This window comes from Leptodactylus fuscus, chromosome 7 (genome assembly GCF_031893055.1).
Source record: "Leptodactylus fuscus isolate aLepFus1 chromosome 7, aLepFus1.hap2, whole genome shotgun sequence".
Lineage (NCBI taxonomy): Eukaryota > Metazoa > Chordata > Amphibia > Anura > Leptodactylidae > Leptodactylus > Leptodactylus fuscus.
The window spans coordinates 104,674,360-104,700,080 of NC_134271.1; the positions used below are offsets into that span (position 1 = coordinate 104,674,360).

Genomic DNA, 25,721 nt, shown 5'->3' on the forward strand with positions numbered 1-25,721 from the left:
AGCGGGAACCATGTTGCAGCAGGATACCCCGGACAAAACATTTATGAGCCTCCCACACCACTGGGGGAGCAACCCCCAACGTCTCCTCCCTCTCAAAGTATTCCTCCAATCGGGTCTTGACGTCTGCCAGAATGGATACGTCGTCTAGAAGTGACGCGTTCAGTTTCCACTGACGTTGGAAGGGAATAGGAGAGGATAAGGAAACAGACAAAGTAACCAAAGCATGGTCGGAGAAGGTAATGTTGTCAACTTCCGCAGCTAGCAAAGAATGGAGATGTTGGTGACGGACAAAGAGGTAATCAATACGAGAGTATCGGTGATGGACCGGGGAGAAATAGGAGTAATCCCTATCCAAGGGGTGGAGTAACCTCCAGGAGTCCACAAGTTGGTGGGAGTGAAGATCCCTCTTAACCCCTCGAAGAAGCGAATAGGGATGAGAAGAGACACCAGTGGAGGAATCCAATGAAGGGTCTAGGACCAGATTAAGATCACCCCCCGCTACCAGGAAGCCCTCTGCGAAGCCGTCCAACAGTCCTAAGTAAGAACTGAGGGCACGACCCTGTCCCGAATTAGGCAAATACAAAGAAACAAAAGTAAAAAGCTGGGAGGAGATACGACCTTTGACCATAACAAGTCTGCCCTCGGAATCAGTGCGAGTCTCCAAATGTTCCCAAGGCAGGGAGCGAGAAATCAAAATACTAGTCCCTCTGGATTTCGGGTCAGGAGAAGAGCTGTGATAGGAATGGGGGAACCAAGCATTAGTCAACTTGTACGGTTTGTGAGAGCAATGGTGAGTTTCCTGCAAAAACACAACATGAAGGCGCTTACCTTTGAGCAGATTGAAGAGCACGGAGCGTTTTTCCGGGCTGTGAAGGCCTCTCACATTGAGGGAGCCTACTGTGATGGAGGAGAGGTGAGTAAGTGGAGGCATGGTGGAAGACAGGCCCTCACCGCTCACAGCCTAAGAAGAGGGGAAGGGGGGGGGGAGGAGAGAGAGAGGAAGGGGGAAAGGAAAGAGAAAAAAAAAAAAGAAAAAAAAAAAAAAAAAGGGGGGGGAGGGGGGATAGAGGGAGAGGAGCAGTAAAGGTAGGGTAGAAGAAGGGGGCGGGGGAGAAGAGTAGAACAAGTCTAACTACCCCTAAACGAATAAACAAGGGGCACAACAAGAAACAGGAAGGAGTAGGGAATTAGGAAAAGATGGGGGGGAAGTGGGCCCGTAAGCACCACGAGTGTACCTGGTAAGGAGAACCCCACGCCCCCCACTCCCAATGAAATACAAAGGAATAGGGAGCACAGGGCTACAAAATGAATCTAAGGTCTACGAGACAACATTTAAAAAAAAACATGACATAAGCAACACCAAGGGCCATCTAGAAAGCCCATCAGGAACAGGATCAAAAGGAACAGAGCAATCACAAACAAAATAAACACCAACTGCAAAACAAGTCCAAGATCACTCAACACAATAGGACAATAACACTGTCCTGTGGGTAGGGCAGAGATCAGTAGCATGAGGGCTCATGCTTCGATGGGAAGTGAAGTCGAAAGATCCGGTTGATGGAGCGGGGGCCCAGGCGGATCCATCATTGGAAGACGTCGTGGAGATAGGTTGCTCTGAAGTCTCTCTCCGGAGGCAGTTGAAGAAGAACGCCTGGAGCCGCGGCTACGTCTGGATACAGTAGGGCGGGAGGAGTCCAGAGCAAGCCAGTTCGGGACTGAGACAGGGCGTACATCCAAGGAGGCAAACAAATCAGGCAAATCCGCCGGGGAACGGACCACAATGGAAGAGGAGCCAGAACGTACAATCAAATGAAAGGGATGACCCCATCTATAGGAACCTCCACTGTCCTTGATTAGAGTCAACACCGGTTGAAGAGCACGGCGCATAGCCAGCGTGCAAGATGAGATGTCAGGATAGAGCTTGACAGAGGCGTTTTCAAAAGGCACAGATCCCATATCCCAAGCACACTTCAGGATGAGTTCCTTGTCCGTGAAGTAATGTAATCTGCACAGAACGTCTCTAGGATTAGCAGGGTCAATCGAGCCAGACCGCTGGACTCTATGCACACGGTCCATCACGAAGGTAGCATCCAGCGGGCGTTGAGTCGCCATATTGAAAATGGTATTAACTCGGTTGAACAAATCATCCTGAGGGCCTTTTTCAGGTACTCCGCGCAGGCGAATATTATTTCTGCGACCCCGATTCTCTTGATCATCCAGGAGCAGAGCAATATGTTGAAGACGAGTCTCAGAGTGAGACTGAGCGCTCTCCACTGCAGACAGGCGTTGTTCCAGAGAGGACAGTGTTTGATCAGTAGCATCAGCCCTAGTGGTAAGCTGAGACACATCAGATTGGATAGCACCCAGGGCCTGAGCTTGGGACTGCTCCATTCGAGAAACTACAGCATCCAGGTCTTGTTTAGTAGGTAGAGCCTGAATAAGGTCCCGAAGTAATTGAAAGTCCGCTGGGGCAATATGGGCTGCCGAGCAGGGTGGGGGAGCAGAATCCGAGGATTGCATGTCATGTGCAGGGGGGGTAGCAGACACTAAAGAAGGCGGCTGCGACTGGCGCAGCGGAGGAGATGGAGGAGCCATGTCTTCAGCGCCAGACCCTGTAGCCGAGGTTCCAGGTCGGGACAAGAAGGTAGAGATTGATGGTGAGTGAGCAAGAGGGCGGCCTGGTGTGCGGGAGGGAGCAGTGGAGGTGTTAGGACGTCTTCTGGACATATCACAGCGGGAAGCGACCATAGAAGGTAATGAAGGTACACTCGCAGTATCACCAGGCCTTACATGAGGCGGTCAAACAGTTCCATAATCAAACCTGGCGCCCAGGGGGTGCAAAAGGAGCAATGAGAGAAGCGTCAGGTCTGTGGGGACACACCGCAGATCGTACACCACACAGCAAGTGGAGGAAGGTGAGGAGCCCCCCCTGATGGTGGAGTAGGGGCTCAACACTCCCTTCACTCCACTGCAAGTCACAACAGCAGGAGTTCCCAACTAGGAATGTCTCTGGAGAGGGTGAGAGAATCCAAAAAACCAGCAGAGAGTACTCACAGTGTTAGAATGTCCCAGCAGACAGCGCCAGAGCCAAAAAGCAGAGGGGGGAGATATCTGTAATCCAAGCAGTGCAGGAAGGCCAGGCAACAGGCAGAGCAAGGGCCCAGTATAAACAAGCAGCAGCTTTGACTTGAGTTAACAAGCAGCAGCAGGCCCCCACAGACGTACCAGGAGGGTCAGGAACACCAGGAGATGGACACTGGAGGACCACACTGAGCCAGGAACCACTGTGGAACAGCAGGCAAGGTCTTCTGGATGCAGCCACCGACAGAGAAGCCAGCACAGACGTAGGCCGCAGATCCAAGATGGCGGCCGCAGCGGTGAGAAGACAGCAGATGAAGAGTCCGGCAGGCAGAGGACACCAGCGAGCACCAGGGGATCACCACCGAGAGGAGGAGAGAACGGACGGCAGGCAGGTAAGTGGATGCGGTCAATTCCTAGAGCAGGGTGCACGGAACCGGGTAGGCCGCGAGGCCAAGATGGCGGCCGGACTCAGGCAAAGCAGTAGGCCGCAGAACAATCAACCGCCCGGGGCCACGCAAGAGCGGACGGATGGCGCCCAAAAACAGCAGACGGAGGCTTGGGGAGAGCCTCAGGGCAGCCCAGGAGAAAATAAAGCAGGATGGTGCCGGTGAGGTCAGATGGAGAGCGGAGACACGGAGAGCTCTGGAAGATGCGTCCGCTCTCACACGCGGCTAGCCACGCCCCCCCGATGCTCAAGTACTTCATAGTTGTTTTATTTAAGTCTATAAAACTTATGTTGTTTATCACTGCAATGTGCTCTGTAACATGGTGGTGCCAGGTCTTGGTGGAGTTGTTAGACTCCCTTTAAATGGACTGACGTGTATTTTTCACGATTGTTAGGCCTGTGACAAACAACACAGCAATATGAATATGGACTTGAAGGTCCATGTAGAGCATGATAACAGAACACCATTATGTCAGCCAATGATATAGGCAATTGCGGTCATGCCCCTGAAACAGGCTACGTTATTGGCAGCACTGGGCTCCAGTTAAGAGCGACTTCACAAGTTTAAAGCTGTGTTCACAGGGAGGTCAATGCACTTGGTTGTGAAAAAAGGACTTTTTCACGGTCAAGTGCACACCTGAGGGCATTCCGATTTCACAGAATCCTCAGACATAGAATGTATTGGAGAATCCATGAATTCGGCCTTTCAAATGGCTAGTTCGAATTTTTCTCAGATCAGGTCACAAAGGCCATTAAAGAAATGGTTGTGTGAATAGATCCAATGAAGTTTATGAGGTCATATGACGACCATTAAAACAATGGCCAGCGCAAGGCCGTGAAAATCTGTTGTGTGAATGAGGCCCGTATGTGAACAGTCTTAGCACTGCACTCCCTCTAAATATATAGCTAGACCTGTAGATATGAAAACTGACATTATGCCATCTTGTACACCTCATAGTAGAATTGTCTCATTTCAGCAAATATGTCCAACAATATACAGCAAAATTACAATAATCTAGTACCTGGTGGGTCAGAGGAATCCCTGTAATTTGGCATGCAATAGCCTCCTGCTAGTTTAGGTAAATCCATTGCTTGCTAATCCCAGATTCTTTACTATACAGTACTGAAGCCCTCCATAACTTCTGATCTGACCTTATAATTTTTTTTTATATGACAAATTTTCTGCTTATTGCAAATTTTGAGAAACCTCCTGCTATTGCTATTTATAGTCGCAGTGACAGAAATCCAAATCACAGGGTAAAATAAAACGGCAAAGCGGCCATCTGCTTACCACCCCAGTCATTTCACACTGAATCTAATCACCGACTGGCAGCAGCCATTCACCCCGCGTCACGGCTAACCTCTCATTCCATGCCCCATGTGCATTACTGAGTGACACGGAAAATCCAAAATCTTGAATGGTATAAAATTAACCCAAAATGTTGTTTTTAGAATCATTTCTTTACACAAAAATAACAGCACCAAAATCAGACTGAAGGGAAACCATCCTGCTGACAAGTCAATTCAAGAGATTTTTAGAAACATCATGGAAATGGATAACTTTAAGGGCATAATCCGCCCCCTCACAATGTTGTTCTATGTAGACCGCCAGGCTCCGGAGGGGGAAGCTGTGACTGTCGGAAGCCGGCAGGTGGGTTTTGACCACAGAGTGTTTTGGCTCCAGGCGTCACTCTCGGTGCCAAAATCTGCCTTATCGCTCCACGTGTGAATTTAGCCTTAAGCTTACTTTGTATATCAGTGTCCTCTGCTTCCCATAAGTGAAAGGAGGCATTCATGTACACAGTGATGTAGCACTCTACTTTACAATAATTCTACCAGTGATTGTCATCCAGCTGATACAAAACTACAACTCCCATGATGCTGCAAGCTTTACTTCCCATGACGCTGGAGGGCCCAGAAGTTGGAAGTACATTTTACATCTAAGGGAGCATTCACACTTGCGCCTGTGTCCTCCCTGTGTCATACGGCTGGGTTTCCGTCCTCAGCCCAGGCAAAACTGGACAGAGGACGGCTTCCCCAGCAGTCAGCTTTAAAGTCCATTTATTTCAATGGATTTTAAAGGTAACCACCGGTGTCCGTATGCAGCCTCTCTGCGGGGAAACCGTATTTTTGTTTGTTTTTTGGCCAGACACAAAGTCCTGTATGTCCGACTTTGTGTCTGGCTAAAAAACAAAGCAAGCAAACAAAAACAAAACACAGCTTCCCCGTGGATAGGATGCATACGGACACCGGTGGTTACCTTTAAAAACCCATTCAAATAAATGGGCTTTAAACATGACCTTTCACCACCTGGGGCACATGTGGTTTTATATACCGTTAGAAATCAGACAGTGCGCTGAATTCAGCGCACTATCGGCTTTCACGCTCTGTACCCCGGTGAAGAGCTATCGGTGCCAGTATCGTAGCTCTTCACCGTCAGCAGGGCGTTTCAGGGCGCTGTACTGTGAGAGCGGTGAGGAACACCCACCCCTATTAGTATTAGTCCATAGATAAGTACTGGGGGGGGGGGGGGGGGCGTTCCTCAATGCTCTCACAGTACAGCACAATAGGTGCTGAATTCAGCGCACTGTCGGCTTTCTAACGGTATACAAAACCGCATGTGCCCCAGGTGGTGAAAGGTCCTCTTTAAAGCTGACTGCCGGCAAGCCGTCCCCTGTCCAGTTTCACCAGGGCATAACCCAGCAGTCGGACACACGAGCGAGTGTGAACGTCCCCCAAAATATTACACTAGGATGCTGCAGCACCATTATTATTGGCATGACCATGGTGAGAGTTCTAGTTTTCACATATTTAGCATCAAAGACCATAATATTCTCTTGCAAGTTTCTATACCCTCACTCTTCAGATGAACAAGAACAATATCTCAGTATTTAGTTGCTGCTCATTGTCCCATACATAATGACAGGACAGTAAATGGAGTCGAGTATGGCACTATATTGTTTTAGCAGGGTACACAAACTTTTATTCTTTGCTGATTTCTGAAAATTGCTACAGTTCAACTTGCACAAATAACACCTGAATTACAAAAAAAAATAAAATCATACTCAAAGTATTGAAATATTGCATGAAGGTGCCGTGAGTGACAAGTACTAGGTGGCACTTTTACAATGTGACAAATGTTTAATTTCAGAACATTTATGTGTGTGTGTGTGTGTGTGTGTGTGTGTGTGTGTGTGTGTGTGTGTGTGTGTGTGTGTGTGTGTGTGTGTCTCTAAAACCTCCTGGCTGTGAAAGAGTCAAGCGACCCATGAAATCATCTTCCATAAAGTATTCTCCAACATTAATATAGTTGCAGTTATATAGTGATGCCCTATATTGAATTGCACCCACGTACCTCGCTGCCAAGTTATAGAGTCTGGGTCGATATCAAGTCTTACAAATTTGGTAATTTCTTCTTCTGTCAAAGCTGTGGGGTCTGTTTTCTCGATGCCCAGTCTCTGCGCAAATGAAGATACAGCAGAAGTCAAATAATTCAGTTTTCTCTATTAGATTACCCATTAAACCACATCAGTACATTCTGTTTCACTAAAGGTGATGATAGGATTTGTTGTACACAGTAACAGCCTTGTTCCATGAAAAAAATCCAATTCCTTCAAGGCATTGTGCTATATTAGTAAAACAAGTTTCCTTTTGAAACAGCGCCACTCCTGTCCACAGGGCATGTGTGGTATTGCAGCTCAGCCCTAATAGCAATATCAAGCACAACCCTAGAAAATGTGCACTAAAGAAATCCAGTGCAGTCCCTCTTACTGTGTTACCAATACGTAAACCTAACCTACTGTGAAAATACTGCAGGAAATGGACAGATTTTCTCATTTCTCCTCTGCTGCTGAATAATTACAGGTTATTTTAAGACCACAAATGTTCTCTATACCATTAAGGAGGGTGTAATTTAGTAAGAAGATATAAAGGATTCAGTATCCAGAGACCTTGATAACACAGTAAAGTTTCTGACCGTGGAGAAATCAGAAGCAGATGGGACCAGATGGACGTCAGAGAAAATCTGTCACCAAACTGCACATTTAACACTATTAGATTAGAAAGCCCATTTCATATGCACTTTTAGGGAGTTAATAGGAACATCCCCTGTTCAGGATCCTAATATCTTGGCCAGAGTGGAAAGCGGTTATAAAGTGTCTCTCTCCCTGGAGGATCTGACTTCTCCTGTATTACACAGACAACCTACTGATTTAATTGAGCACTGTGTAATTCTTGGTTTCTCCAGTGGTGGTGCTGCAGGGAAATATAGTGTCTTTTTTATGTCCCCAATTTCTTGAAGTCCCAGCAGTGTGGAGGGGAAGGGGGGGGAGACACCCACATTATATTCAGTTTATTTTCAAGGGACATTTCTAACTCCAAAAGTTCTCTCTCCTGACTCCACCATACACATACATGATCTACTTTACTGAGCAAAGCAGCTTGTCACCTTGAAAACAAAAAGATGGGGCATTAAAAATTCCACTGCACAATTCCTATCTCTACCAATGTCTGCCGCCATACACTTTAGATGGTTGAGAGGTCCCTTTGAAATCAAACTGTTCGGCCAATACACATTCAAGGCTGGGTTCACATCTGCATTCTCTTAGCCATTAAGATGTATTTGTCTAATGACTGACAACAATGGATCCTTAGGGACCCCACTGACTATAATGGGGTATGTTAGGGATCTGTACATAGCTGGATCTGTATTGTCTACAATTTGGGATTTTCCAAATTCCAACTAGATAAGAAGATGGATGTATATAAAAGACAGGAATAGCACTAGATTCTTCCGTCTAATGTATTTTATGTAGAAGACAGAATTATTAGGTTAGAAAGTGGAAAAATCCCAAACCACTAGAGCTAAAAACACCTAGATTTCCATATTATGCCAGATTTTATTATATATTCATCTACAACGGTTAGTCATTGCAGTTACTGATATTTTAAATGAAACACTAGGAAATATCCATATACGGGTGAAATAAGTGTTCTGATGTTGCTATGGAGACATTTCCAAAATAGGACATCATTTGTCTACGCAGGTTGGTCGCCGAGCCATTGCAGTGCGTGTAACTACATGGAAAATAAAAGGTTTGGTCTTGTAAAATAAATTTCAGCACAGTACTCCCCCAGAACATTATTACGGGTTAGGTGCCTGCAGGAGGAGCCCTGTTTGTGCCATTTTAAAAAAAAAAGTGTTATTTTTGCCAATGTTAAAGATCACCTGTCACCAGGTCTTAAAAGCCCAATGACGTACCTCAAATCTGTTCAGCCATTCCAAGGAAATAAGCCCTTTTAGTATTCATGTGAATTAGAGTCTATTGGTCAAGTGGAAGGTAACACTGTAGTTTCTCGGGGGGCAAGGCCTCTGTGTGCTGTATGTCACTTGGCATTGATTGTGGCTGTTAGCAATGGGTTCCTGCTATGCAATACAGCTACCACCCACCTCAATTCCTGAGCCTACTCCATATCACCTTAGTGACACCAAGATTTAAAGACGTACAGGAAAAATGGACGACCCCTTTAACCTTTGAATCAGTTAGGGGCAGTGAAAAAAATTAAAACAAATAAAATAAAATATTCATCTCGCCTGCCCCCAATGCTCCGGTGTCCTCCCGATCTGGTCCGTCTGATCAACGGGTCTCTTCCAGGGTTCCACTAAAGCTGCTGATTGGCCTCAGCAGTCATGTAACCGCAGGGACCAATCAGCAAGGGGCATGTGATGTCACTACCTGTAACATCATCGGTCTCTTCCTGAGGCTGCTGATTGGCCTCAGCAGTCATGCAACCGCAGAGACCAATCAGCAAAGGGCATGTGATGTCACTACCTGTAACATCATCGGTCTCTTCCTGAGGCTGCTGATTGGCCTCAGCAAAACTCAGGTAGAGACCCGGGAGAAGCTGCTGGAGCAGAAAAACTGGGATACTCCAGGAGGACACCGGTGCACTGGGACAGGTGAGTATGCATTTTTATTTTGATCGCCCCAGTTTCATTTAAAAGTTAAAGGGGTTGTCCAATTTTACCTGACTCATGAAAAGAGAGCACCTTCCATATTTTAGGTGCCAGGGTAGGTATACATATTCTACACAATTACTCTCTGCAAAGAATATTTCCAGTCCCTCCGATAAGTGTAGACTGCTATTCTTAGCCATTCCTCATTAATATGCTAACGGTTACTAATCCAACACAAGTATTACTAGAAAATAAGAACATATTGAATAAAATGCAATTATGCCAAAAAGCATGTTCCTAGAAAGACAAATGACAACACAAACTGCTCAGAAATAGCAACAGCATAAATACTCAACTAAGAACGGCTTTTCAACAGGGAAAATATACTTTTGGCAGCATTTTATTAAAGGATTTACCATATGTAGCAGTGTAAAACTTCTAAGTGCTGCTGTTACCAAATCATTTTTGCCAAAAGATAAAAAATTCCTTGGATGCAGATAATGTTGCATGAAGGCGTACAGTCTTCTTCCCCATTGGAGGGTTTCCATAGCACCCATTGGGATTAGCTGCTGTAGACATTGAGGTGTAGCAGTAGTTATTGGATGGTGTAAAACTGCAGCTATGACAAAGGGATTGGTACCACCCGGTTGGCAATTTGACAAATTGTTTACTCCCCTAAAGAATGAATGGAGTGGCAGGGTGCCTGCTTGGCCTTCTGATGCATAAGGAGGAGAGAACTGGACCCACATTCTTGGGGTAAGGGTGGTTCAAGCAGTTGGACCGCCACCAATCATGAAGTTATCCCCTACTACCGATTGAGGATAACTTCAAAACCTAGCATAACTTTTTTTTTTTTTGTATAACCTCTACATTTTTCCCTACCTATGTGAAGGTTGACAAAGTGTCACAAATTAAACAGCTTTAAAGAAAAAGATAAAAAACTATGTCCTTCAAAACTGCACAATTTTTCCAACTCACCTTAAGCCTTCTGATCTGAATATCTGAAAATTTTCGCACTCCATTACAGGAAGGGACAAGACGGTTGTACAGAGCCTGGAAGACAATCTTCATTTGTTAGTGTGAATTATGACTAGTACAAGTCTCTCTTAAATCTAAGAATGAATGCAAATATCATCATAGGGTAGAGTCACACTGCTGTCATTGTAGGTTTGTTGTTCTCAACCATCTTGCAGGAATTTTTTTCCATTGGTGAGAACAATGGACTTTACCCTTAAAGAGCTGGTTAAAGTAATTTGTAAATTGTATCGTTTTTGTAGCTTCTTACGCTAAGTTCACAGCAGCGTTCGGGTCTCAGTTATCAGCTTTCCATCTTCTGCATGCAGAAGATGGAAACCTGTCAGATAGTGAGCGGCCGTGAGCGTTTTATGCTCTCTGCGGCTAAACAGTTTTTTTTAAACCGGACACAAAGTCCTGCATGTCCGACTGTGTCCGGTTAAAAAAAAAAAAAAAAAAAAAAAAAAAAAAAAACGGTTTTGCCACGGAGAGCCTAAAAACGCTCACAGCTGGACACGTCATGATAATAAATTGACTCACACATCTTTAGATCCGTGTGTCCAGTGCTTGGAGTTTAGGACATAATTGGTTTAATAACTTCTTAGCACTTAAGATATAGATGACGGACGTATGTGACTCACTGATATTGACATTGACAGCTCTAAGCTCATGTTCTACAACAAGTACAATGTAGCAGGACATTGAAGAGGCCATAGAAACAGCTTGTGAGATTTGTCAATGTGTCATGTTAATTGGTGCCAGAACTCTCACCTTGTCAGACTGTGTCAGCTCATGGAAGATCCGCGCGTCAATGGCAGCTGCCACTAGGTTGTTAGCAGCCGTTATGGCGTGTATATCACCAGTGAGATGGAGGTTAAACTGCAAGTAAGCAGAAGGACTTGGAGTTAGAAAGTTTAAAATAAAATTTAAATAAATTCCCTATATTGTCAATGCAATTTACAGCTAGAATGATGACTGTAGGTGTCTAGAAGTGACTTTTACTACCACAATTCAGATGATAAAACCATAGAAAAGATATTCTGCAGTGCTTTAATATCACTGTCCAATCCACATCTACATTCACTATCAGTCTTTGGAGTGCAGCAGGAAACCTATGTAAACACGAGGAGATCATACAAACTCCATGAAGGCCCAACCAAATCCTTTTTTCATTTATTTATTTATTCTACAGATGAAACATCTAAACTGCATCTGCATTGAAAAGCTGTGACAAAACAGAGTTTTCCACCTAGTCTAAGAGAGTGGCAACCACTTTAGACAATTCAATGTGATAAAGACTAAATAGGTGGGCTAAAGGTAGTCTATGAGTTACAGATGGTATCCCATTGATATAATGTCATGTGGTGAGTGTCAGGGTCATTGAATCTGAAGGGTTCTTAAGTCTCTAATTTAAAGGTGTTATCCAGGTACAATTTTCTTATGTTAAACAGCTCTTCCCTACACTTGGTGAAGCCCTAATAGGTTTCCCTACCTACAACAATAGGTTTGGGTACTTCCCCAGTCCCGGGATAGTTAACATTAGCCACTTGGCTCCAGCTCATCTGCCAGTACAAAGAAACACTCCTCAAAGCACCACCCTGTCTCTTGTGCCCTCACCTCACTTCCCATTCCCTTCTAATGTCCAACCTTTTACAGCACTCTGACCACAACATGGCGGCATCACTCACATACTAGTCAAAGATCAGAAATACCAGGGATCTGAATAGAGACTCTACTGAATAGACATGTGTGTTTGCAGTGTATTTGTATTATTTTAAGCATCCGCTGGGCTTACAAATGATACCAGGAAATCTCTTTATGACCAATCCTGGGACCGTTCCTAAATCGGCCAAGTCAGACAGGTTAATTTTGGTATGCAGGAAACTGGACTTACCTCTTCCATTGGAATAACCTGTGAATATCCTCCTCCTGCTGCACCTCCTACAAATAATACAAGAAGGTATTTAAGACAGTTAATCTCAACCTGACCGCAGTGGGAGATACCAGGGAAAGGTGAGTATGATTTTTTGTTTCGTTGTTTTTTGTTTGTTTTTTTTATCTTCCCTGTCCTCCTTGCAAAATAAATAAATTAATTAATTATCATGGACAACCTCTTTCAGGATACATATTTTTTTCCCTATTATCATCATCTAATCCTGAAAGCCAAAACTTTTTTTTTCTGTCACCATAGCCATATAGGGGATTGCTTTTTGTGGAGTGAGTTGTAATTTACAATGTGGAAAAAAGCTGCTCTTTTTATTGGTACTATTTTGGGGTGTATTACTTTGTTAACTTTTTATTATGTTATTTTGAATGCAGCTGCTGCACAAATTTCTCTGCTACTTTGTATCAGTCTGGAGCCCAGGTTCACACTGCCGCCGCTGTCCGTTGTAAACCCCAGGAAAACCAGACAAGAGACAGCTTACAAGTGGTCGGCTTTAAAACCCATTCATTTGAATGAGTTTTCAAAAGGTGACTGCCTATGTGCTTTTTCAGCCTCGCCGCCTGGAAACCGTTTTTTTTTTTTTTTTTTTTCGTGTACATAGTCCTGCATGTAGGACTTGGTTTCCAGGTGGACAGGTTGAAAACGCACACGGGCGGTCATGGTGTCAAAGCCGACAGCTCGCAAGCCGCCTGCTGTCCAGTTTCACCAGGGTTTAAGACGGACACCCCGGGGGCGGACAGCCGCACTAGTGTGAACCCAGCCTTCGATGTCAGAGCTTTGCTTAGACTAGATACAGGTAATGAGTGGTGCCTCCATATATATCGTAAACAAGTGTGTACTCGTTCACTAACCGACTTCAGCCATCTTGGTTTCTGACCTGGATACAACAACACAGCGCTTCATTAACTTACCTTTAATTCCAAAGGTAGGTCCTTGTGAAGGTTGTCTCACACAAGCAAACACATTACGTTTCAAATGAGCTCCAAGAGCCTGAACCAATCCAATGGTAGTAGTGCTCTTTCCTTCACCCAGCGGAGTTGGCGTTATACTGTAGGATAAAAAAAAAAAAAAACACAATAAACAAGTACAAAAATACTTACTGCATTAACTACAGCACAATATAGCAGACTCAAAAATGGAAGATCAGGAAGAAGTTGGAAAGTGTTTTATGCTATAAAGAGGACCTTCACCACCTCCATCTACTCCAACTCTTTGCATCCTTCAATAGGTACCACTCCACGGATTCCAATATACGGTAGTTGAAATTTTTTTCTCTCACCACCGCCATTCCCAAGTATTCACTTCTGTTACTTTCATCACAGTCATACTCTCTACTGTCAGGTGGGTGGTCCTCGGTTGTAGCAGACACACAGGGACCACCTATCTGAGCGCATAGTTGTGCTGAAACTAACAGAAATGGCTCAAGAATGCTGGGGGCTACAGAGAAAATTACAACTACACCAGATTCAGTGAAACCGTACCTATTGAAGAAAGCAAAGAGTTGCCTATAGACAGTTATAAATGCTCTGGCTTGTCTCTGGAATTCCCAACACTGCCCCTTTAGCTGTGAATGACATTTATAGCCTCTGTTGCATCATTTCTGCAATCTCCTATAACTTAGACTCCCCTATAGCTATGGCATGTTGGCACCTCTTCCTATGTAATTATTGTGTATTATTAGTTTTGATGACCAATGTGTGACAACTCATTGTGTAGTGCTCAATATACTTTGTATTGGTTTTTAGACACGCAGGGAGTGCAACCACAACCGAGCCTGCAGTGGTACAGGGGCCCCGCATCACCATGATAGCAATCTGGGAAAGCCTAGTTCCCCATCCACTACACATATTGTTAATGTAAAAGAGCCCAGTGGCCTTTCCAATAATAGCCCAGGGGAGGGATTAAAAATAACAAATACTTATACTCACCTCTCCTGAGACTCTGGTTCCCAGCATTCTCTTTGGGGCTCTTCCAGCCCATGTCTGAGGTCGTGCACCCCCCAGGGGGTCACTTGCTGGGACTTGTGAATGGGCCCCAGCAGTCACATAGGGAGTGCCAGTGTAATGACATCGGCGCACCCCATGTGGCCACTGAGGCCCAATTGGTGGTCACGCTGTGGGGCACGTGACCACAGTCGCAGGTAGAAGAGGACAGAGGTGGAAGGTGCAGAAAACTGTATGGAGCAACGATGCCCAGGAAACCTGAGGTAAGGAGAGTTTCAGTCTCATAGATTGTAAGCTCTTGTAAGGAGAGCCCTCCATCCCATTGTGTGAATTGACTATTTCTCTGTAATGTAGCTTTTTGTCTGTACTTGAATCCTACATGTTGTAAAGTGCTGCGGAATATGGATGATTGACCCTCACTGATCTCTGAGACTGTTAAGATCCCCGCAGATCAAATGTTTACCAGAGCACACAGTATCCAGTATTGTTTCCATGTTGGATGTTGTGCTGCTCACTTACCATACTCTTGATAACCGTAGTTGTGGGTACTATAGTTGTAACCCTTTCAAGTATCTGAACTATCGCTGCAGCACTTAGAATGGTCACTAACAAGTGTAGACTGTAGGAAGAGGGCCCTGATAAAAGTTTGCACCAGATCCCACAAGAGTGTAGTTACGTCACTGGATAACTATATTGCTAGGAGTCCCACTCCTGGTATGAAGGTCAGACTGGTAAACCCAATGGCCAAATGGAACTCAGTAGCATGCATCTAGCCTAAGTGAACAACTTCCATCAGAAAGCAGTAAGTCACTGGATTTAGTTGTACTGTATTCGCATACATGGTTTGCAGATTGCCAGTATACAACTCATATGTACTAATTTATGGTTACTGCAGGAATATTACATTGTTTTTAGGGACATGATATGGCAGTATTATTGGCCTTTGGATACTGTATTTTTTTTTTCCCTTCGTTAACATTAGTAATATTTATTTTTTTTTTTTTTACATAGTGCTATTATTTGGTTTGGCTATATGACTATTTCCAGAGGTGTATTATTGGCATTTCCAGGGCTACAGAGCCAGGAAAAAAAAGTTAACAACTCTGACTTCAAAATAAAAAAAAAGTTAATTATATAATTATTAATATGTAAATATATCATTAATTAGATGTAGTTTAGTTTGTTACATATTTACTTCTGTAGAAAGTTAACCACTGGCTTCCAGTCTGTTTACAACAGACCATGGTATTCAGCTATTTATGACGGAGGGAAGGGTGGGCCTACTTACGCCACACCCTGGTCACTTCAGGATAAGCTGCCATATGTGTACATGAGTAACACTACTATTGGTCATTATAGGACCTATATTTTTGTTATCATGCTTCTCAGAACTCTCTCTCTCTCTCCCCCCCCCTCCCCTCTCCATATTCCCCAATGTAAACTTACCCTTGCTATCTCTTTCACTCAAATAGCTTGACAATCATTCAGGATATATAGAGAAATACTGACAAAAAAAAAATTTTCACCCTGCTCTCTTCTGCTGGTCCTTTTTCTATTCCCTGTTCTCATTTTGTCTTTCCATGCGTTTTCTTTATTTGTCTTGGTTACTCCCGTTTCTGTGCTTGAGGGTCTCTGTGTATATTGTCGGTTTGGACGCTATTGGCCTCCAGCCTTCACTCTGTTTATATTTTGGCCTTTGCCTCTCATGCATATGTTATGTTTTACTTTGTTCTAAAAATTTTCAATAAAACCTGATTACACCTAAAATATTTTCACAGCGAGAGTCACTTTAGCAGAGGGGAAATGGGATAGGAAGAAAAGTCCGATATGAGAAGAAAGAGGAATTTCTCTCTGCTAACATATAAAGTTTGTTTTCATCTGCAGGTGGGGGTTCTAGTTCTCTTTCTAAAGCTTTCAAAGTCATTGTTACCCTCAAGACTCCAGTTACAACCCTACCCGGTCTAATCTTACATATATGGAAGGAGAAGTAAATAAAGTACCCAGTGACAACAACATATTTTCCATCCTTCTGACCCTGCAGACGTTTGACCGTGGAGAGCAATACTTTGGCTTTTGTCTGTCCATATAATTCCACCTCTTCAGACAGCAGACCAATCTCTTCTGAAAGACGAGAAATCGGCTTTGGTACACAAGATCGGGAGATTTCAATGTCACTAGAGAGGAAGAAAAGAGCAGGATTGAGCTCCAACAGTGATATAGGCTGTAAGTCAGATTATTGTTCCATCTTTTATATTTTGTAAATATATATCTTGCCTGATCTGTGTGTATTTTCTTTGGCTATTAACTGATCACCAAAGTGACACACATGATCACGAAAAGCATGTAGGAGACACACAGTATTTGTCTTGTGCACTTAGGTTGTAGTTTATTAGCACTGATATCTTTCTTCTTGCCGCCATATCCATCATGTTTCTATGTACAAGATATTATGCTCATATTGTGTTCAGGTTTTCAATGTTCACTTAATATATTACTGGAGTTGAGTATATGCTAGCAATATTTTTGCAGAGATGGCCTTCAGGACACTAAAATATTAAAATAGTTTTTACTACAGTTAGAGCTTGAAAATACAGATTGCAGCAAAAATAAATAAGTGCTGGTGCATTGAGTACTGGAAAACCTACTACTGTTCCAGATGATCCCGAATAATAGCAATGAAACAACATTAAGCTCAGAGTCAGGTTGATGCTGTGCAGACCATGATGGGTACAACGCCTTGCAAATAACTGTTCTACGAGACAGACTACAGATGTTAATGTATAAGGCCAAGGTGGAAGAAAAAACAAAAGACACCAGGACTGCTGCTTTATATCTATGGCTATATCTATTTTATTACAAGTACAACTTAATGGAAATAGAAGCAACTTTACAAAAAGGGGTCTATGTAGAGAAGCCCCACTATGATCTGCCATAATAGAAATATAATGAGGAATAGAACCAAACTTTTTTTTTTGGCAGGTGTGCCTACCTAAACCTCTACCAAAAAGGTTTTCCTACTGTAACACCTGGGAGTCAGATCGTGGCCTTTATTAAGCAATGGGCTTTTCAAAATCATGTAGACTGGTCAGTAGACAAGTGACTGGAGTATATGCATAGGAATTTGTCAAATACCCCACAAAACCGTATGATCAATTTCTCTCTAACATTTATTTCCAAACCTCAAATAAAAAAAAGCAAGGATCAAGAAAAGTGAAATCGCCATTCTCAAACCTTGAATTAAAAAACAAAAAACTCAACAGTAATAACTATGAAAGTGCCAAAACTACAGTAATATAAAGTGAACATGAACAGTCTAGGAAGATACAAAAATGGTAGTAAACAGGACATCTTGACGCAATGAAGTAAAACATCAGTGCTACCTATAAAATAAAACAGAATATCAATAACAGAACGACATGGCCATGGCATGCAAAGTATTAGTCAGATCCTTTGGCAATGCTCATCACAAATGTACACGTAATATAATCTATTTTTACCTTCACAATGCAATACTCCATTATTTTCTTTCTCGATTTGCATTTTGTTCATATAAATATATACCGATATGTCAAAGAAAGGTGTCATGATTGCAAAATTATGGCCATAACTATAATATAGAGCCTTTAACAGCACTTTTACATTTGTCAGTGGTAACCTTCAGTTAAGGTTGTGTTAGAGATCAATAGATCTGATATGAGTAAATATTGCAGTCTGACCTTAAGTATCAGCACAAATTTACACTTGTACTGTTTCCTCCAGTCTCTTATCTTCTGTACTGACAGACAATGATGATAACAAGCTTGTGAGTTTTATTTATATAGCGCTGACAGCACTTTGCAAATCAATAAGTTCTCTCCTTGCTCTGTACACTGATACACATCCTCTGTGATTCACCCTCACCCTACATATTGCTTTGTGTGTGCCTTCCCTCTTATCTGAAGTAAACTCAAAAATAAAGCTGTTAAAATAGGAAAATAACAGGAAGCTTTGCAGCCAACATATGCATTGCCATTGTAGCACAGTATCTATTCCTCTTGCATTACCTTGGTACAGGAGTCTGCACCTGAAGTTTAGCGCATTCAATATTCCATGTATGTGGCTGGAACGTTTCCATGTACCTTTTTGCACTTTCAACAGTGTTCTGCAATAAGAGACAGTAATGAGTCCACTGTAAATTCACTCACATCAGATGAATTTGGATCAAAAGCATGGTCTACTAACCTCCATAAGCATGGCTACTGTCATAGGGCCAACCCCTCCTGGGACTGGAGTAATGTATGACGCTCTCTCCTTTGCCTCCTGATAGTCTACATCTCCGACCACTCTTTTACCAGACTGTTTAGTGGCATCTAATTGGAAAGGAGCAATGGTTAGAAGAGATTCTTAGCAAATAAATATATATAGCAATTCTACGTAGAACTAGTACCTAGTAATAGATATAGAATTGTTGAACACTAATGATGGAAGCCAGCTTCAAAGCCAAAACTAGTAGTATTAAAAGCGACCATAGGGGGTTCATTCACACCTTCAGGTTTTTGCAGGTCAAGTTTGAAGCCAAAACCAACACTGTTCCCTTGCAGTGCTGGAGCCCTGGGTTTGAATCCTATCAAGGCCAACACCTGCATCAAATTTGTACTGTTCCCCATGGATTTAGGTTTCCTCATACACTGCAATGACACACTCATAGGGCTCTCAAACACTCACTGCCCCAAGCAGGGAATCTAGGTGATCTACATAAATATTTGGTGCTATATAAGAAGCAAAATAAAGTGTAAAAATAAGACTTCAACAATTTATCCACCTACATAATCAAGTCCTGAAGTTTTCACTTTGGCCACTAGATGTCAACACAACAGATTACAATGAACATGAATGTGTCAAACAACACCACAAGTAGCTGCAGAATTCTACAATATATTATATTATATTATATACAGTCCTATGAAAAAGTTTGGGCACCCCTATTAATCTTAATCATTTTTAGTTCTAAATATTTTGGTGTTTGCAACAGACATTTCAGTTTAATATATCTAATAACTGATGGACACAGTAATATTTCAGGATTGAAATGAGGTTTATTGTACTAACAGAAAATGTGCAATATGCATTAAACCAAAATTTGACCGGTGAGAAAGTATGGGCACCTCAACAGAAAAGTGACATTAATATTTAGTAGATCCTCCTTTTGCAAAGATAACAGCCTCTAGTCGCTTCCTGTAACTTTTAATCAGTTCCTGGATGAAGGGATTTTGGACCATTCCTCTTACAAAACAATTCAAGTTCAGTTAAGTTTGATGGTTCCCGAGTATGGACAGCCCGCTTCAAATCAGCCCACAGATGTTCAATGATATTCAGGTCTGGGGACTGGGATGGCCATTCCTGAACATTGTAATTGTTCCTCTGCATGAATGCCGGAGTCGATTTGGAGCGGTGTTTTGGATCATTGTCTTGCTGAAATATCCATCCCCGGCGTAACTTCAACTTCATCACTGATTCTAGAACATTATTCTCAAGAATCTGCTGATACTGAGCGGAATCCATGCGACCCTCAACTTTAACAAGATTCCTGCTGCTGGCATTGGCCACACAGCCCCAAAGCATGATGGAACCTCCACCAAATTTTACATTGGGTAGCATGTGTTTTTCTTGGAATGCTATTTTTTTTGGACGCCATGCATAACGCCTTTTTGTAGGACCAAACAACTCAATCTTTGTTTCATCAGTCCACAGGAGCTTCTTCCAAAATGAAGTTGGCTTCTCCAAATGTGCTTTTGTATACCTCAGGCAGTGACTCTGTTTGTGGCGTGCTTGCAGAAACGGCTTCTTTCTCATCACTCTCCCATACAGCTTCTCCTTGTGCAAAGTGCGCTGTGTTGTTGACCGATGCACAGTGACACCATCTGCAGCAAGATGATGCTGCAGCTCTTTGGAGGTGGTCTGTGGATTGTCCTTGACTGTTCTCACCATTCTTCTTCTCTGCCTTTCTGATATTTTTCTTGGCCTGCCACTTCTGGGCTTAACAAGAACTGTCCCTGTGGTCTTTCATTTCCTTACTATGTTCCTCACAGTGGAAACTGACAGGTTAAATCTCTGAGACAACTTTTTGTATCCTTTCCCTGAACAACTATGTTGAACAATCTTTGTTTTCAGATTATTTGAGAGCGGGCTGTCCATGCTCGGCGACCATCAAACTGAACTTGAATTGTTCTGTAAAGAGGAATGGTCCAAAATACCTTCATCCAGGATCCAGGAACGGATTATAAGCTACAGGAAGCGACTAGAGGCCGATCTCTTTGCAAAAGGAGGATCTACTAAATATTAATGTCACTTTTCTGTTGAGGTGCCCATACTTTTGAACCGGTCAAATTTTGGTTTAATGCATATTGCACATTTTCTGTTAGTACAATAAACCTCATTTCAATCCTGAAATATTACTGTGTCCATCGGTTATTAGATATATCAAACTGAAATGGCTGCTGCAAACACCAAAATATTTAGAACTAAAAATGATTAAGATTAATAGGGGTGCCCAAACTTTTTCATAGGACTGTATATAACATAAATAAAGTTTGTGTGTTTGGATTGTTCCTCAATCACAGCCAAACGGATGAATGGATTGAGCTCAGATTTTGCACCTACCGAGATATTGATCAGGAAGGAAACATAGGCTACTTTGGCAGCCACGCACTCCGCCAAAAGGCCCACTGAGGCCGGCTAAACAGAGCCCCTGGTCCGCTACAGGACCTGAGATGACATCATAACAGGTCTTTCAGTGGGGCTCCAATTGGTGCGCGGCAGGCTGTGGGTGGGATAGCGGCACGGCCTGATACACCCGCAGCAGTCTGTGGGAGAGGCGATGTCCGAGCTGGCCTACATGGCGGCTGCTCGCAGCTCCGGCGCTCCGCAGCCACGCCGCGTGCCTCTGCGGGGCCCGATGAGGCTGGCGGCGGCAGCACGTCAGTGTCACAGTTCAGGTAGCGACACAGGGGCAAAGGGGGTACACCTTGGCGCACGCCAGATCATCTTTGCCAACAATACGCCAACTGTACGCGGTTCAGCCGAAGTCGCGGGCAGATGCTAGTACTACATGTAAGCAGCCTTAATATTGCCAATAAACAGGGTTATCTGGGGAGCGCTGGTATTGCCAATGCCCACTACCAAATACAGATTTCTGTGAATACATGCTCATGGTGTGCAGTGAGAGGTCTTTCCATTATTTATTAATTTAGCTTACGTATATAGTGCCTTCATATTTCGCAGTGCTTTTATAGACACTTGTAGTCACTGTCCCATATCTACTTTCCCTATAAGTATGTCCTTGGAGTGTGGGAGGTAACTGGAGTACCCGGAGGAAACCTATGCAAACACAGAGAGAACATACAAACTCCTTGCAAATGTTGTCTATGAGGTTTTTCCGCCCCGTACTCAGCACCACTTCAGGCCTTGGGTGGAACCAGAGAGTAGCTCAGCCTCACTTAACTGAATAAAGATATCACAGCATCACTGCAGATTGTTTATGAGAGATTTCCAGTAAAGGAGATCTCAGTGGTCTCAGAGGGACACAAGTTAATGAGACTTTGCAGTATATCTATAATAACTGAGCTCCAAGTGACAATCTGTAACATTCTAGAACATGGTTTGTTCCCTTTAAGAACATATAAGTAATTATCTTTTGGAAACCAGCTCATTATTGTCTTACCTGCTACATGGTTAATGCCACAGTCAATCACAATGGCACCCGGCTTGATCCAGTCACCTTTAACCATCTCTGGTTTACCTGCACCGACAACTAGAATGTCTGCTCTGCTCACCTATGCAAACAATACAATGAACATGCTTTAGTACACCAACGCTGTGCTCCAAGAGGTAGCACCAACCAAGTGCTACCAGAGGCTGTAATGTGTACTTCAACTAACAGATAAAAACTTGGCTGCAGCCTGGATAATGCCATCCGACTATGAGCATAGCAAATCCATGTACAATTCTGAAATTATGGTGCCAGGGTCACAATTTTCTTATACACAGAGCAGATAATCCCTGGCACACATTTACATAGTAGCAACAAGTGCTTTGATGCTAGAATGAAATAGGATTCCAACAAGAGATTCAGCCTATGGTTTGCTGATGGGCACAAAAAGGCAATTATAGGGACACTGCCAACAACCTATAGGCTAAGGCCTCATGGGACAATACGCAGCGCTAAAGCGCTGCAGGAAATACAGCGGTGGGAACGCATCGTGGTTCTTCCCACCGCGCTTTAAACAGAAAGTTGACGGAGTTTCCTTCATGGACTTTCTGTTACAATTATATCTATGGGGAAGCTGCTGGAGTTTCTGTAGACATAATTGACATGCTGCGATTTCCAAAACCGCGACAGTTTTGAAAACCGCACTGTGTCCATGCTGTGGTTTTTACTGCAAAGTGGGCATGATATTCGCAAGAATCCCATCCACTTTGCAATTACTGTAAAATGCTGCGATTTTTCCAATCACGGCATTTCTGACCCGTGGGGCCCCGGCCATAAGGAAAATAAAAACTCACGGAGGCAAGGTAACATACAAAAGGAGGCAAGGTCTTGCATCTGGAAACATTGCACCAAAGCTATGTACTATCCAAGTTATAGTTTATCGGGTACTAATGCTTTCAAGACTTTGTATTGTCAGACATACCGAGCACTCACCTCTTCACTGAGTGACTCTGTCTTTGAGTGACAGGTAGTAACAGTAGCGTGATTCCACAACAGGAGGTCGTGCATAGGAGCACCCACAATCTTACTGCGCCCAATAACCACCGCTCTCTTCCCAGCAATCTGTATTCCTAGATAGTGAAAATTACAGAAAAATAAGTAAATTGTCAAAAGGAGGGAAAACACTGAGTCACAGCAAGTTTGTCTCACTAGTAACATCAGTTTATGCCAAGGAGTTTTGCAACCTATGGAAGATAAAGAGGGAAGCCTTCTACCCCCTTGCCTGTTTGTTTTGGACAGAAGATAAAATTCTGCATGCAAGAAGTGATCATTGAAAAGTAAACAAGATGGAAGAAAGCTTCTGTCTTATGTTCCACCTTAGAGTGCACGAAGATGAATGCAGGCAAAGGGCTCTACCTGAATCACTCATTGTAGGCTTTTTGGGTCAGAAGAATGGACAGGAAAAGATTGTGTGAATGTAACCCAAGACCATCTTCACACATTTTTGGAAATCAATATAATCAATATATATAAAAAACAAACAAACAAACAAAAGCACAGGACCAGTTTTAAAAAACAGCAGCTAAACTAATCGAGGGTAATTACTTTTTTACTTGTATTTATTTTTACCAAAACTGACACAGTCAGAAACAGATCAGAATGGGGGGGGGGGGGGTTATATTTGCGCTGCTCGCCACCTGCATGTCCAACTTTATGTCCGTGCAAAAAAAGGAGTTTCACGGCAGAGGCTGCATACGGACACCAGTAAAAACCCATTGATATGAATGAGTCCCCCAGCAAGTTCTACAGCCCTTTCATTCTGCAGACCCCTGGAAATATGAATGATCACAGACTGATGGTCTGAAAATCCATAGTGAAAATAAAGCAAACGTTTCCAACTAAATAGAGCAGTACGTATTTTATGAATATTGAGTAGAAATAAAATAAGCTAGGACACATCTTTTAATGGGACTTTGCAAACTCAGAGGGAAAAGGTTAGGGATGTGCACTAAAGAACAAGGACACAAGTATCCCAGACATAATGATGGCCGCCGATCCCCTGCACTACAGCTCTAACAGCCTCAGTGGCTTTCCTGCCATCTAGGCTTCATGTACACCACCACATTATGACTCTATAGGAGTTCAGTTATACAGTTCCACAGTGTCACCCATAGATGTCTACAGGGACGTCCTCTACCTTTAGTTTCAGAAGATTTTCTCATTATACAAATAGGAAAAATAGTACATGGAGTTGCACTTTACCATAGGGTCAATAAACTAAGGTGTTTTTGTAACCTTATAAACCATTATTACCTGTACCAATTAAGTTACATATTTTCCATTTTATAGCAGTAATTTGACTAGGCTGACTAAAGGTGAGACTATACCAGTATTACCAACAGTACCTGACCCGCAACGCGTTGCAAATTTCATCTGATATGGGAAAGCTTTAGGGAAAGAGACACCAAGTTTTGTAAAGCACATACCTGTTTGTCGGATAAGGTCTAGGCATCCTTTTGGAGTACATGGGATAAAGCAATCCCCGAGATCACCTCTAGCCAGCTTTCCTGCATTAATACTGGTTAGCCTATAATACAAGATATAAAAAGTAAAAAAAAATAAAAATTAAGAATTTGTGAAAGGCAAACAAGAGCTAGATATCAGTCACAAGACGAATAATACTACTATTGTTACTTTTACTAGAATTTCCTGGTCAGAACTCACCCATCCACATCCTTGGCAGGCGATACAGCATTGGTGACTTTCTCTGTGTCAATTTTGTGATCTGAATCCAGTGGCAGCTGAACGATTAACCCATGAAGCGTTGGATCCTCATTGATAGATTTTATTCTGCTCAGTACCTACAATACAGAGATGATCATACTATGTACAAGAGGTAGATCTAATAACTGCTCTGTACAGTAGCTAGACAGTATATGGACAAAGCTACATGTGAACACCCCTCTTTAGCAAAACCTCTGACAACTGCACTGTGATCACTACAGATACATCGCTATAAAATATGAAAGTCCCAAGCACGCTCTGACTGACGGCCACAGTATATATAATGGGAGGTTTTTTTGATCAGGTGGAGACCACTGAACTTCTAGAACAGTGTTTAACCTTTTGAAGTGAAGTACTCTAGTGAGGAGTCATCCCAAACAAGTACCACCTATAGTAGCAATTACTTATAAATGTCACCAGCTATGTAATAGTCCCCTCAGTGCTTCCCCATGTAGTTAAAGGCCCCCCACACCTAATTAAATGGCTCCCACACTCAGGAAAGAGTGAAAAGCTGCATTTAATACTTTCCACTCTGCTCCATGCTTCCTAATACCACCCAAGGGCACCTTCCTTACTTTACAGGTAAAATAAGAGCTTCCACCAGTACTGATAGAAGCGCTCATTGCATTTACAGGGGAACCAGTGGCAAGCTGTGCTCAATACTCACCACTTCTTTACTGCAGGAAGCTTATCACTCACCTCCTAGGGTGCCGATAACTGCAATGTACACCTCCATCAGTACTGATGTAAGCAATCCTTGTGCCTGTAAAATAAGGATGGCGCTCACAGGCTGTCATCCTTAGCAGGAAAAGGGGGAAGGACAGAACAGTTGCTCTCACCACGTTGCATAACCGTGGGAATAGTGG

General features: G+C 43.1%; 1 protein-coding gene across 1 annotated transcript in view; it reads right to left on the reverse strand.

The window, feature by feature from the left end:
- The window catches only part of MTHFD1 (methylenetetrahydrofolate dehydrogenase, cyclohydrolase and formyltetrahydrofolate synthetase 1), a 47,224-nt gene that overhangs the window by 15,255 nt on the left and 6,248 nt on the right, over nucleotides 1–25,721 (reverse strand). The window contains exons 5-16 of the mRNA XM_075282648.1: nucleotides 24,796–24,932; nucleotides 24,558–24,658; nucleotides 23,065–23,201; nucleotides 22,084–22,195; nucleotides 18,606–18,733; nucleotides 18,428–18,525; nucleotides 16,385–16,558; nucleotides 13,353–13,489; nucleotides 12,391–12,437; nucleotides 11,268–11,375; nucleotides 10,461–10,535; nucleotides 6,882–6,984 (exon numbers count right to left, since the gene is read on the reverse strand). Coding sequence (XP_075138749.1) covers nucleotides 6,882–6,984; nucleotides 10,461–10,535; nucleotides 11,268–11,375; nucleotides 12,391–12,437; nucleotides 13,353–13,489; nucleotides 16,385–16,558; nucleotides 18,428–18,525; nucleotides 18,606–18,733; nucleotides 22,084–22,195; nucleotides 23,065–23,201; nucleotides 24,558–24,658; nucleotides 24,796–24,932 — 1,357 coding nt within the window. The remainder of the gene's footprint in view (nucleotides 1–6,881; nucleotides 6,985–10,460; nucleotides 10,536–11,267; nucleotides 11,376–12,390; nucleotides 12,438–13,352; nucleotides 13,490–16,384; nucleotides 16,559–18,427; nucleotides 18,526–18,605; nucleotides 18,734–22,083; nucleotides 22,196–23,064; nucleotides 23,202–24,557; nucleotides 24,659–24,795; nucleotides 24,933–25,721) is intronic.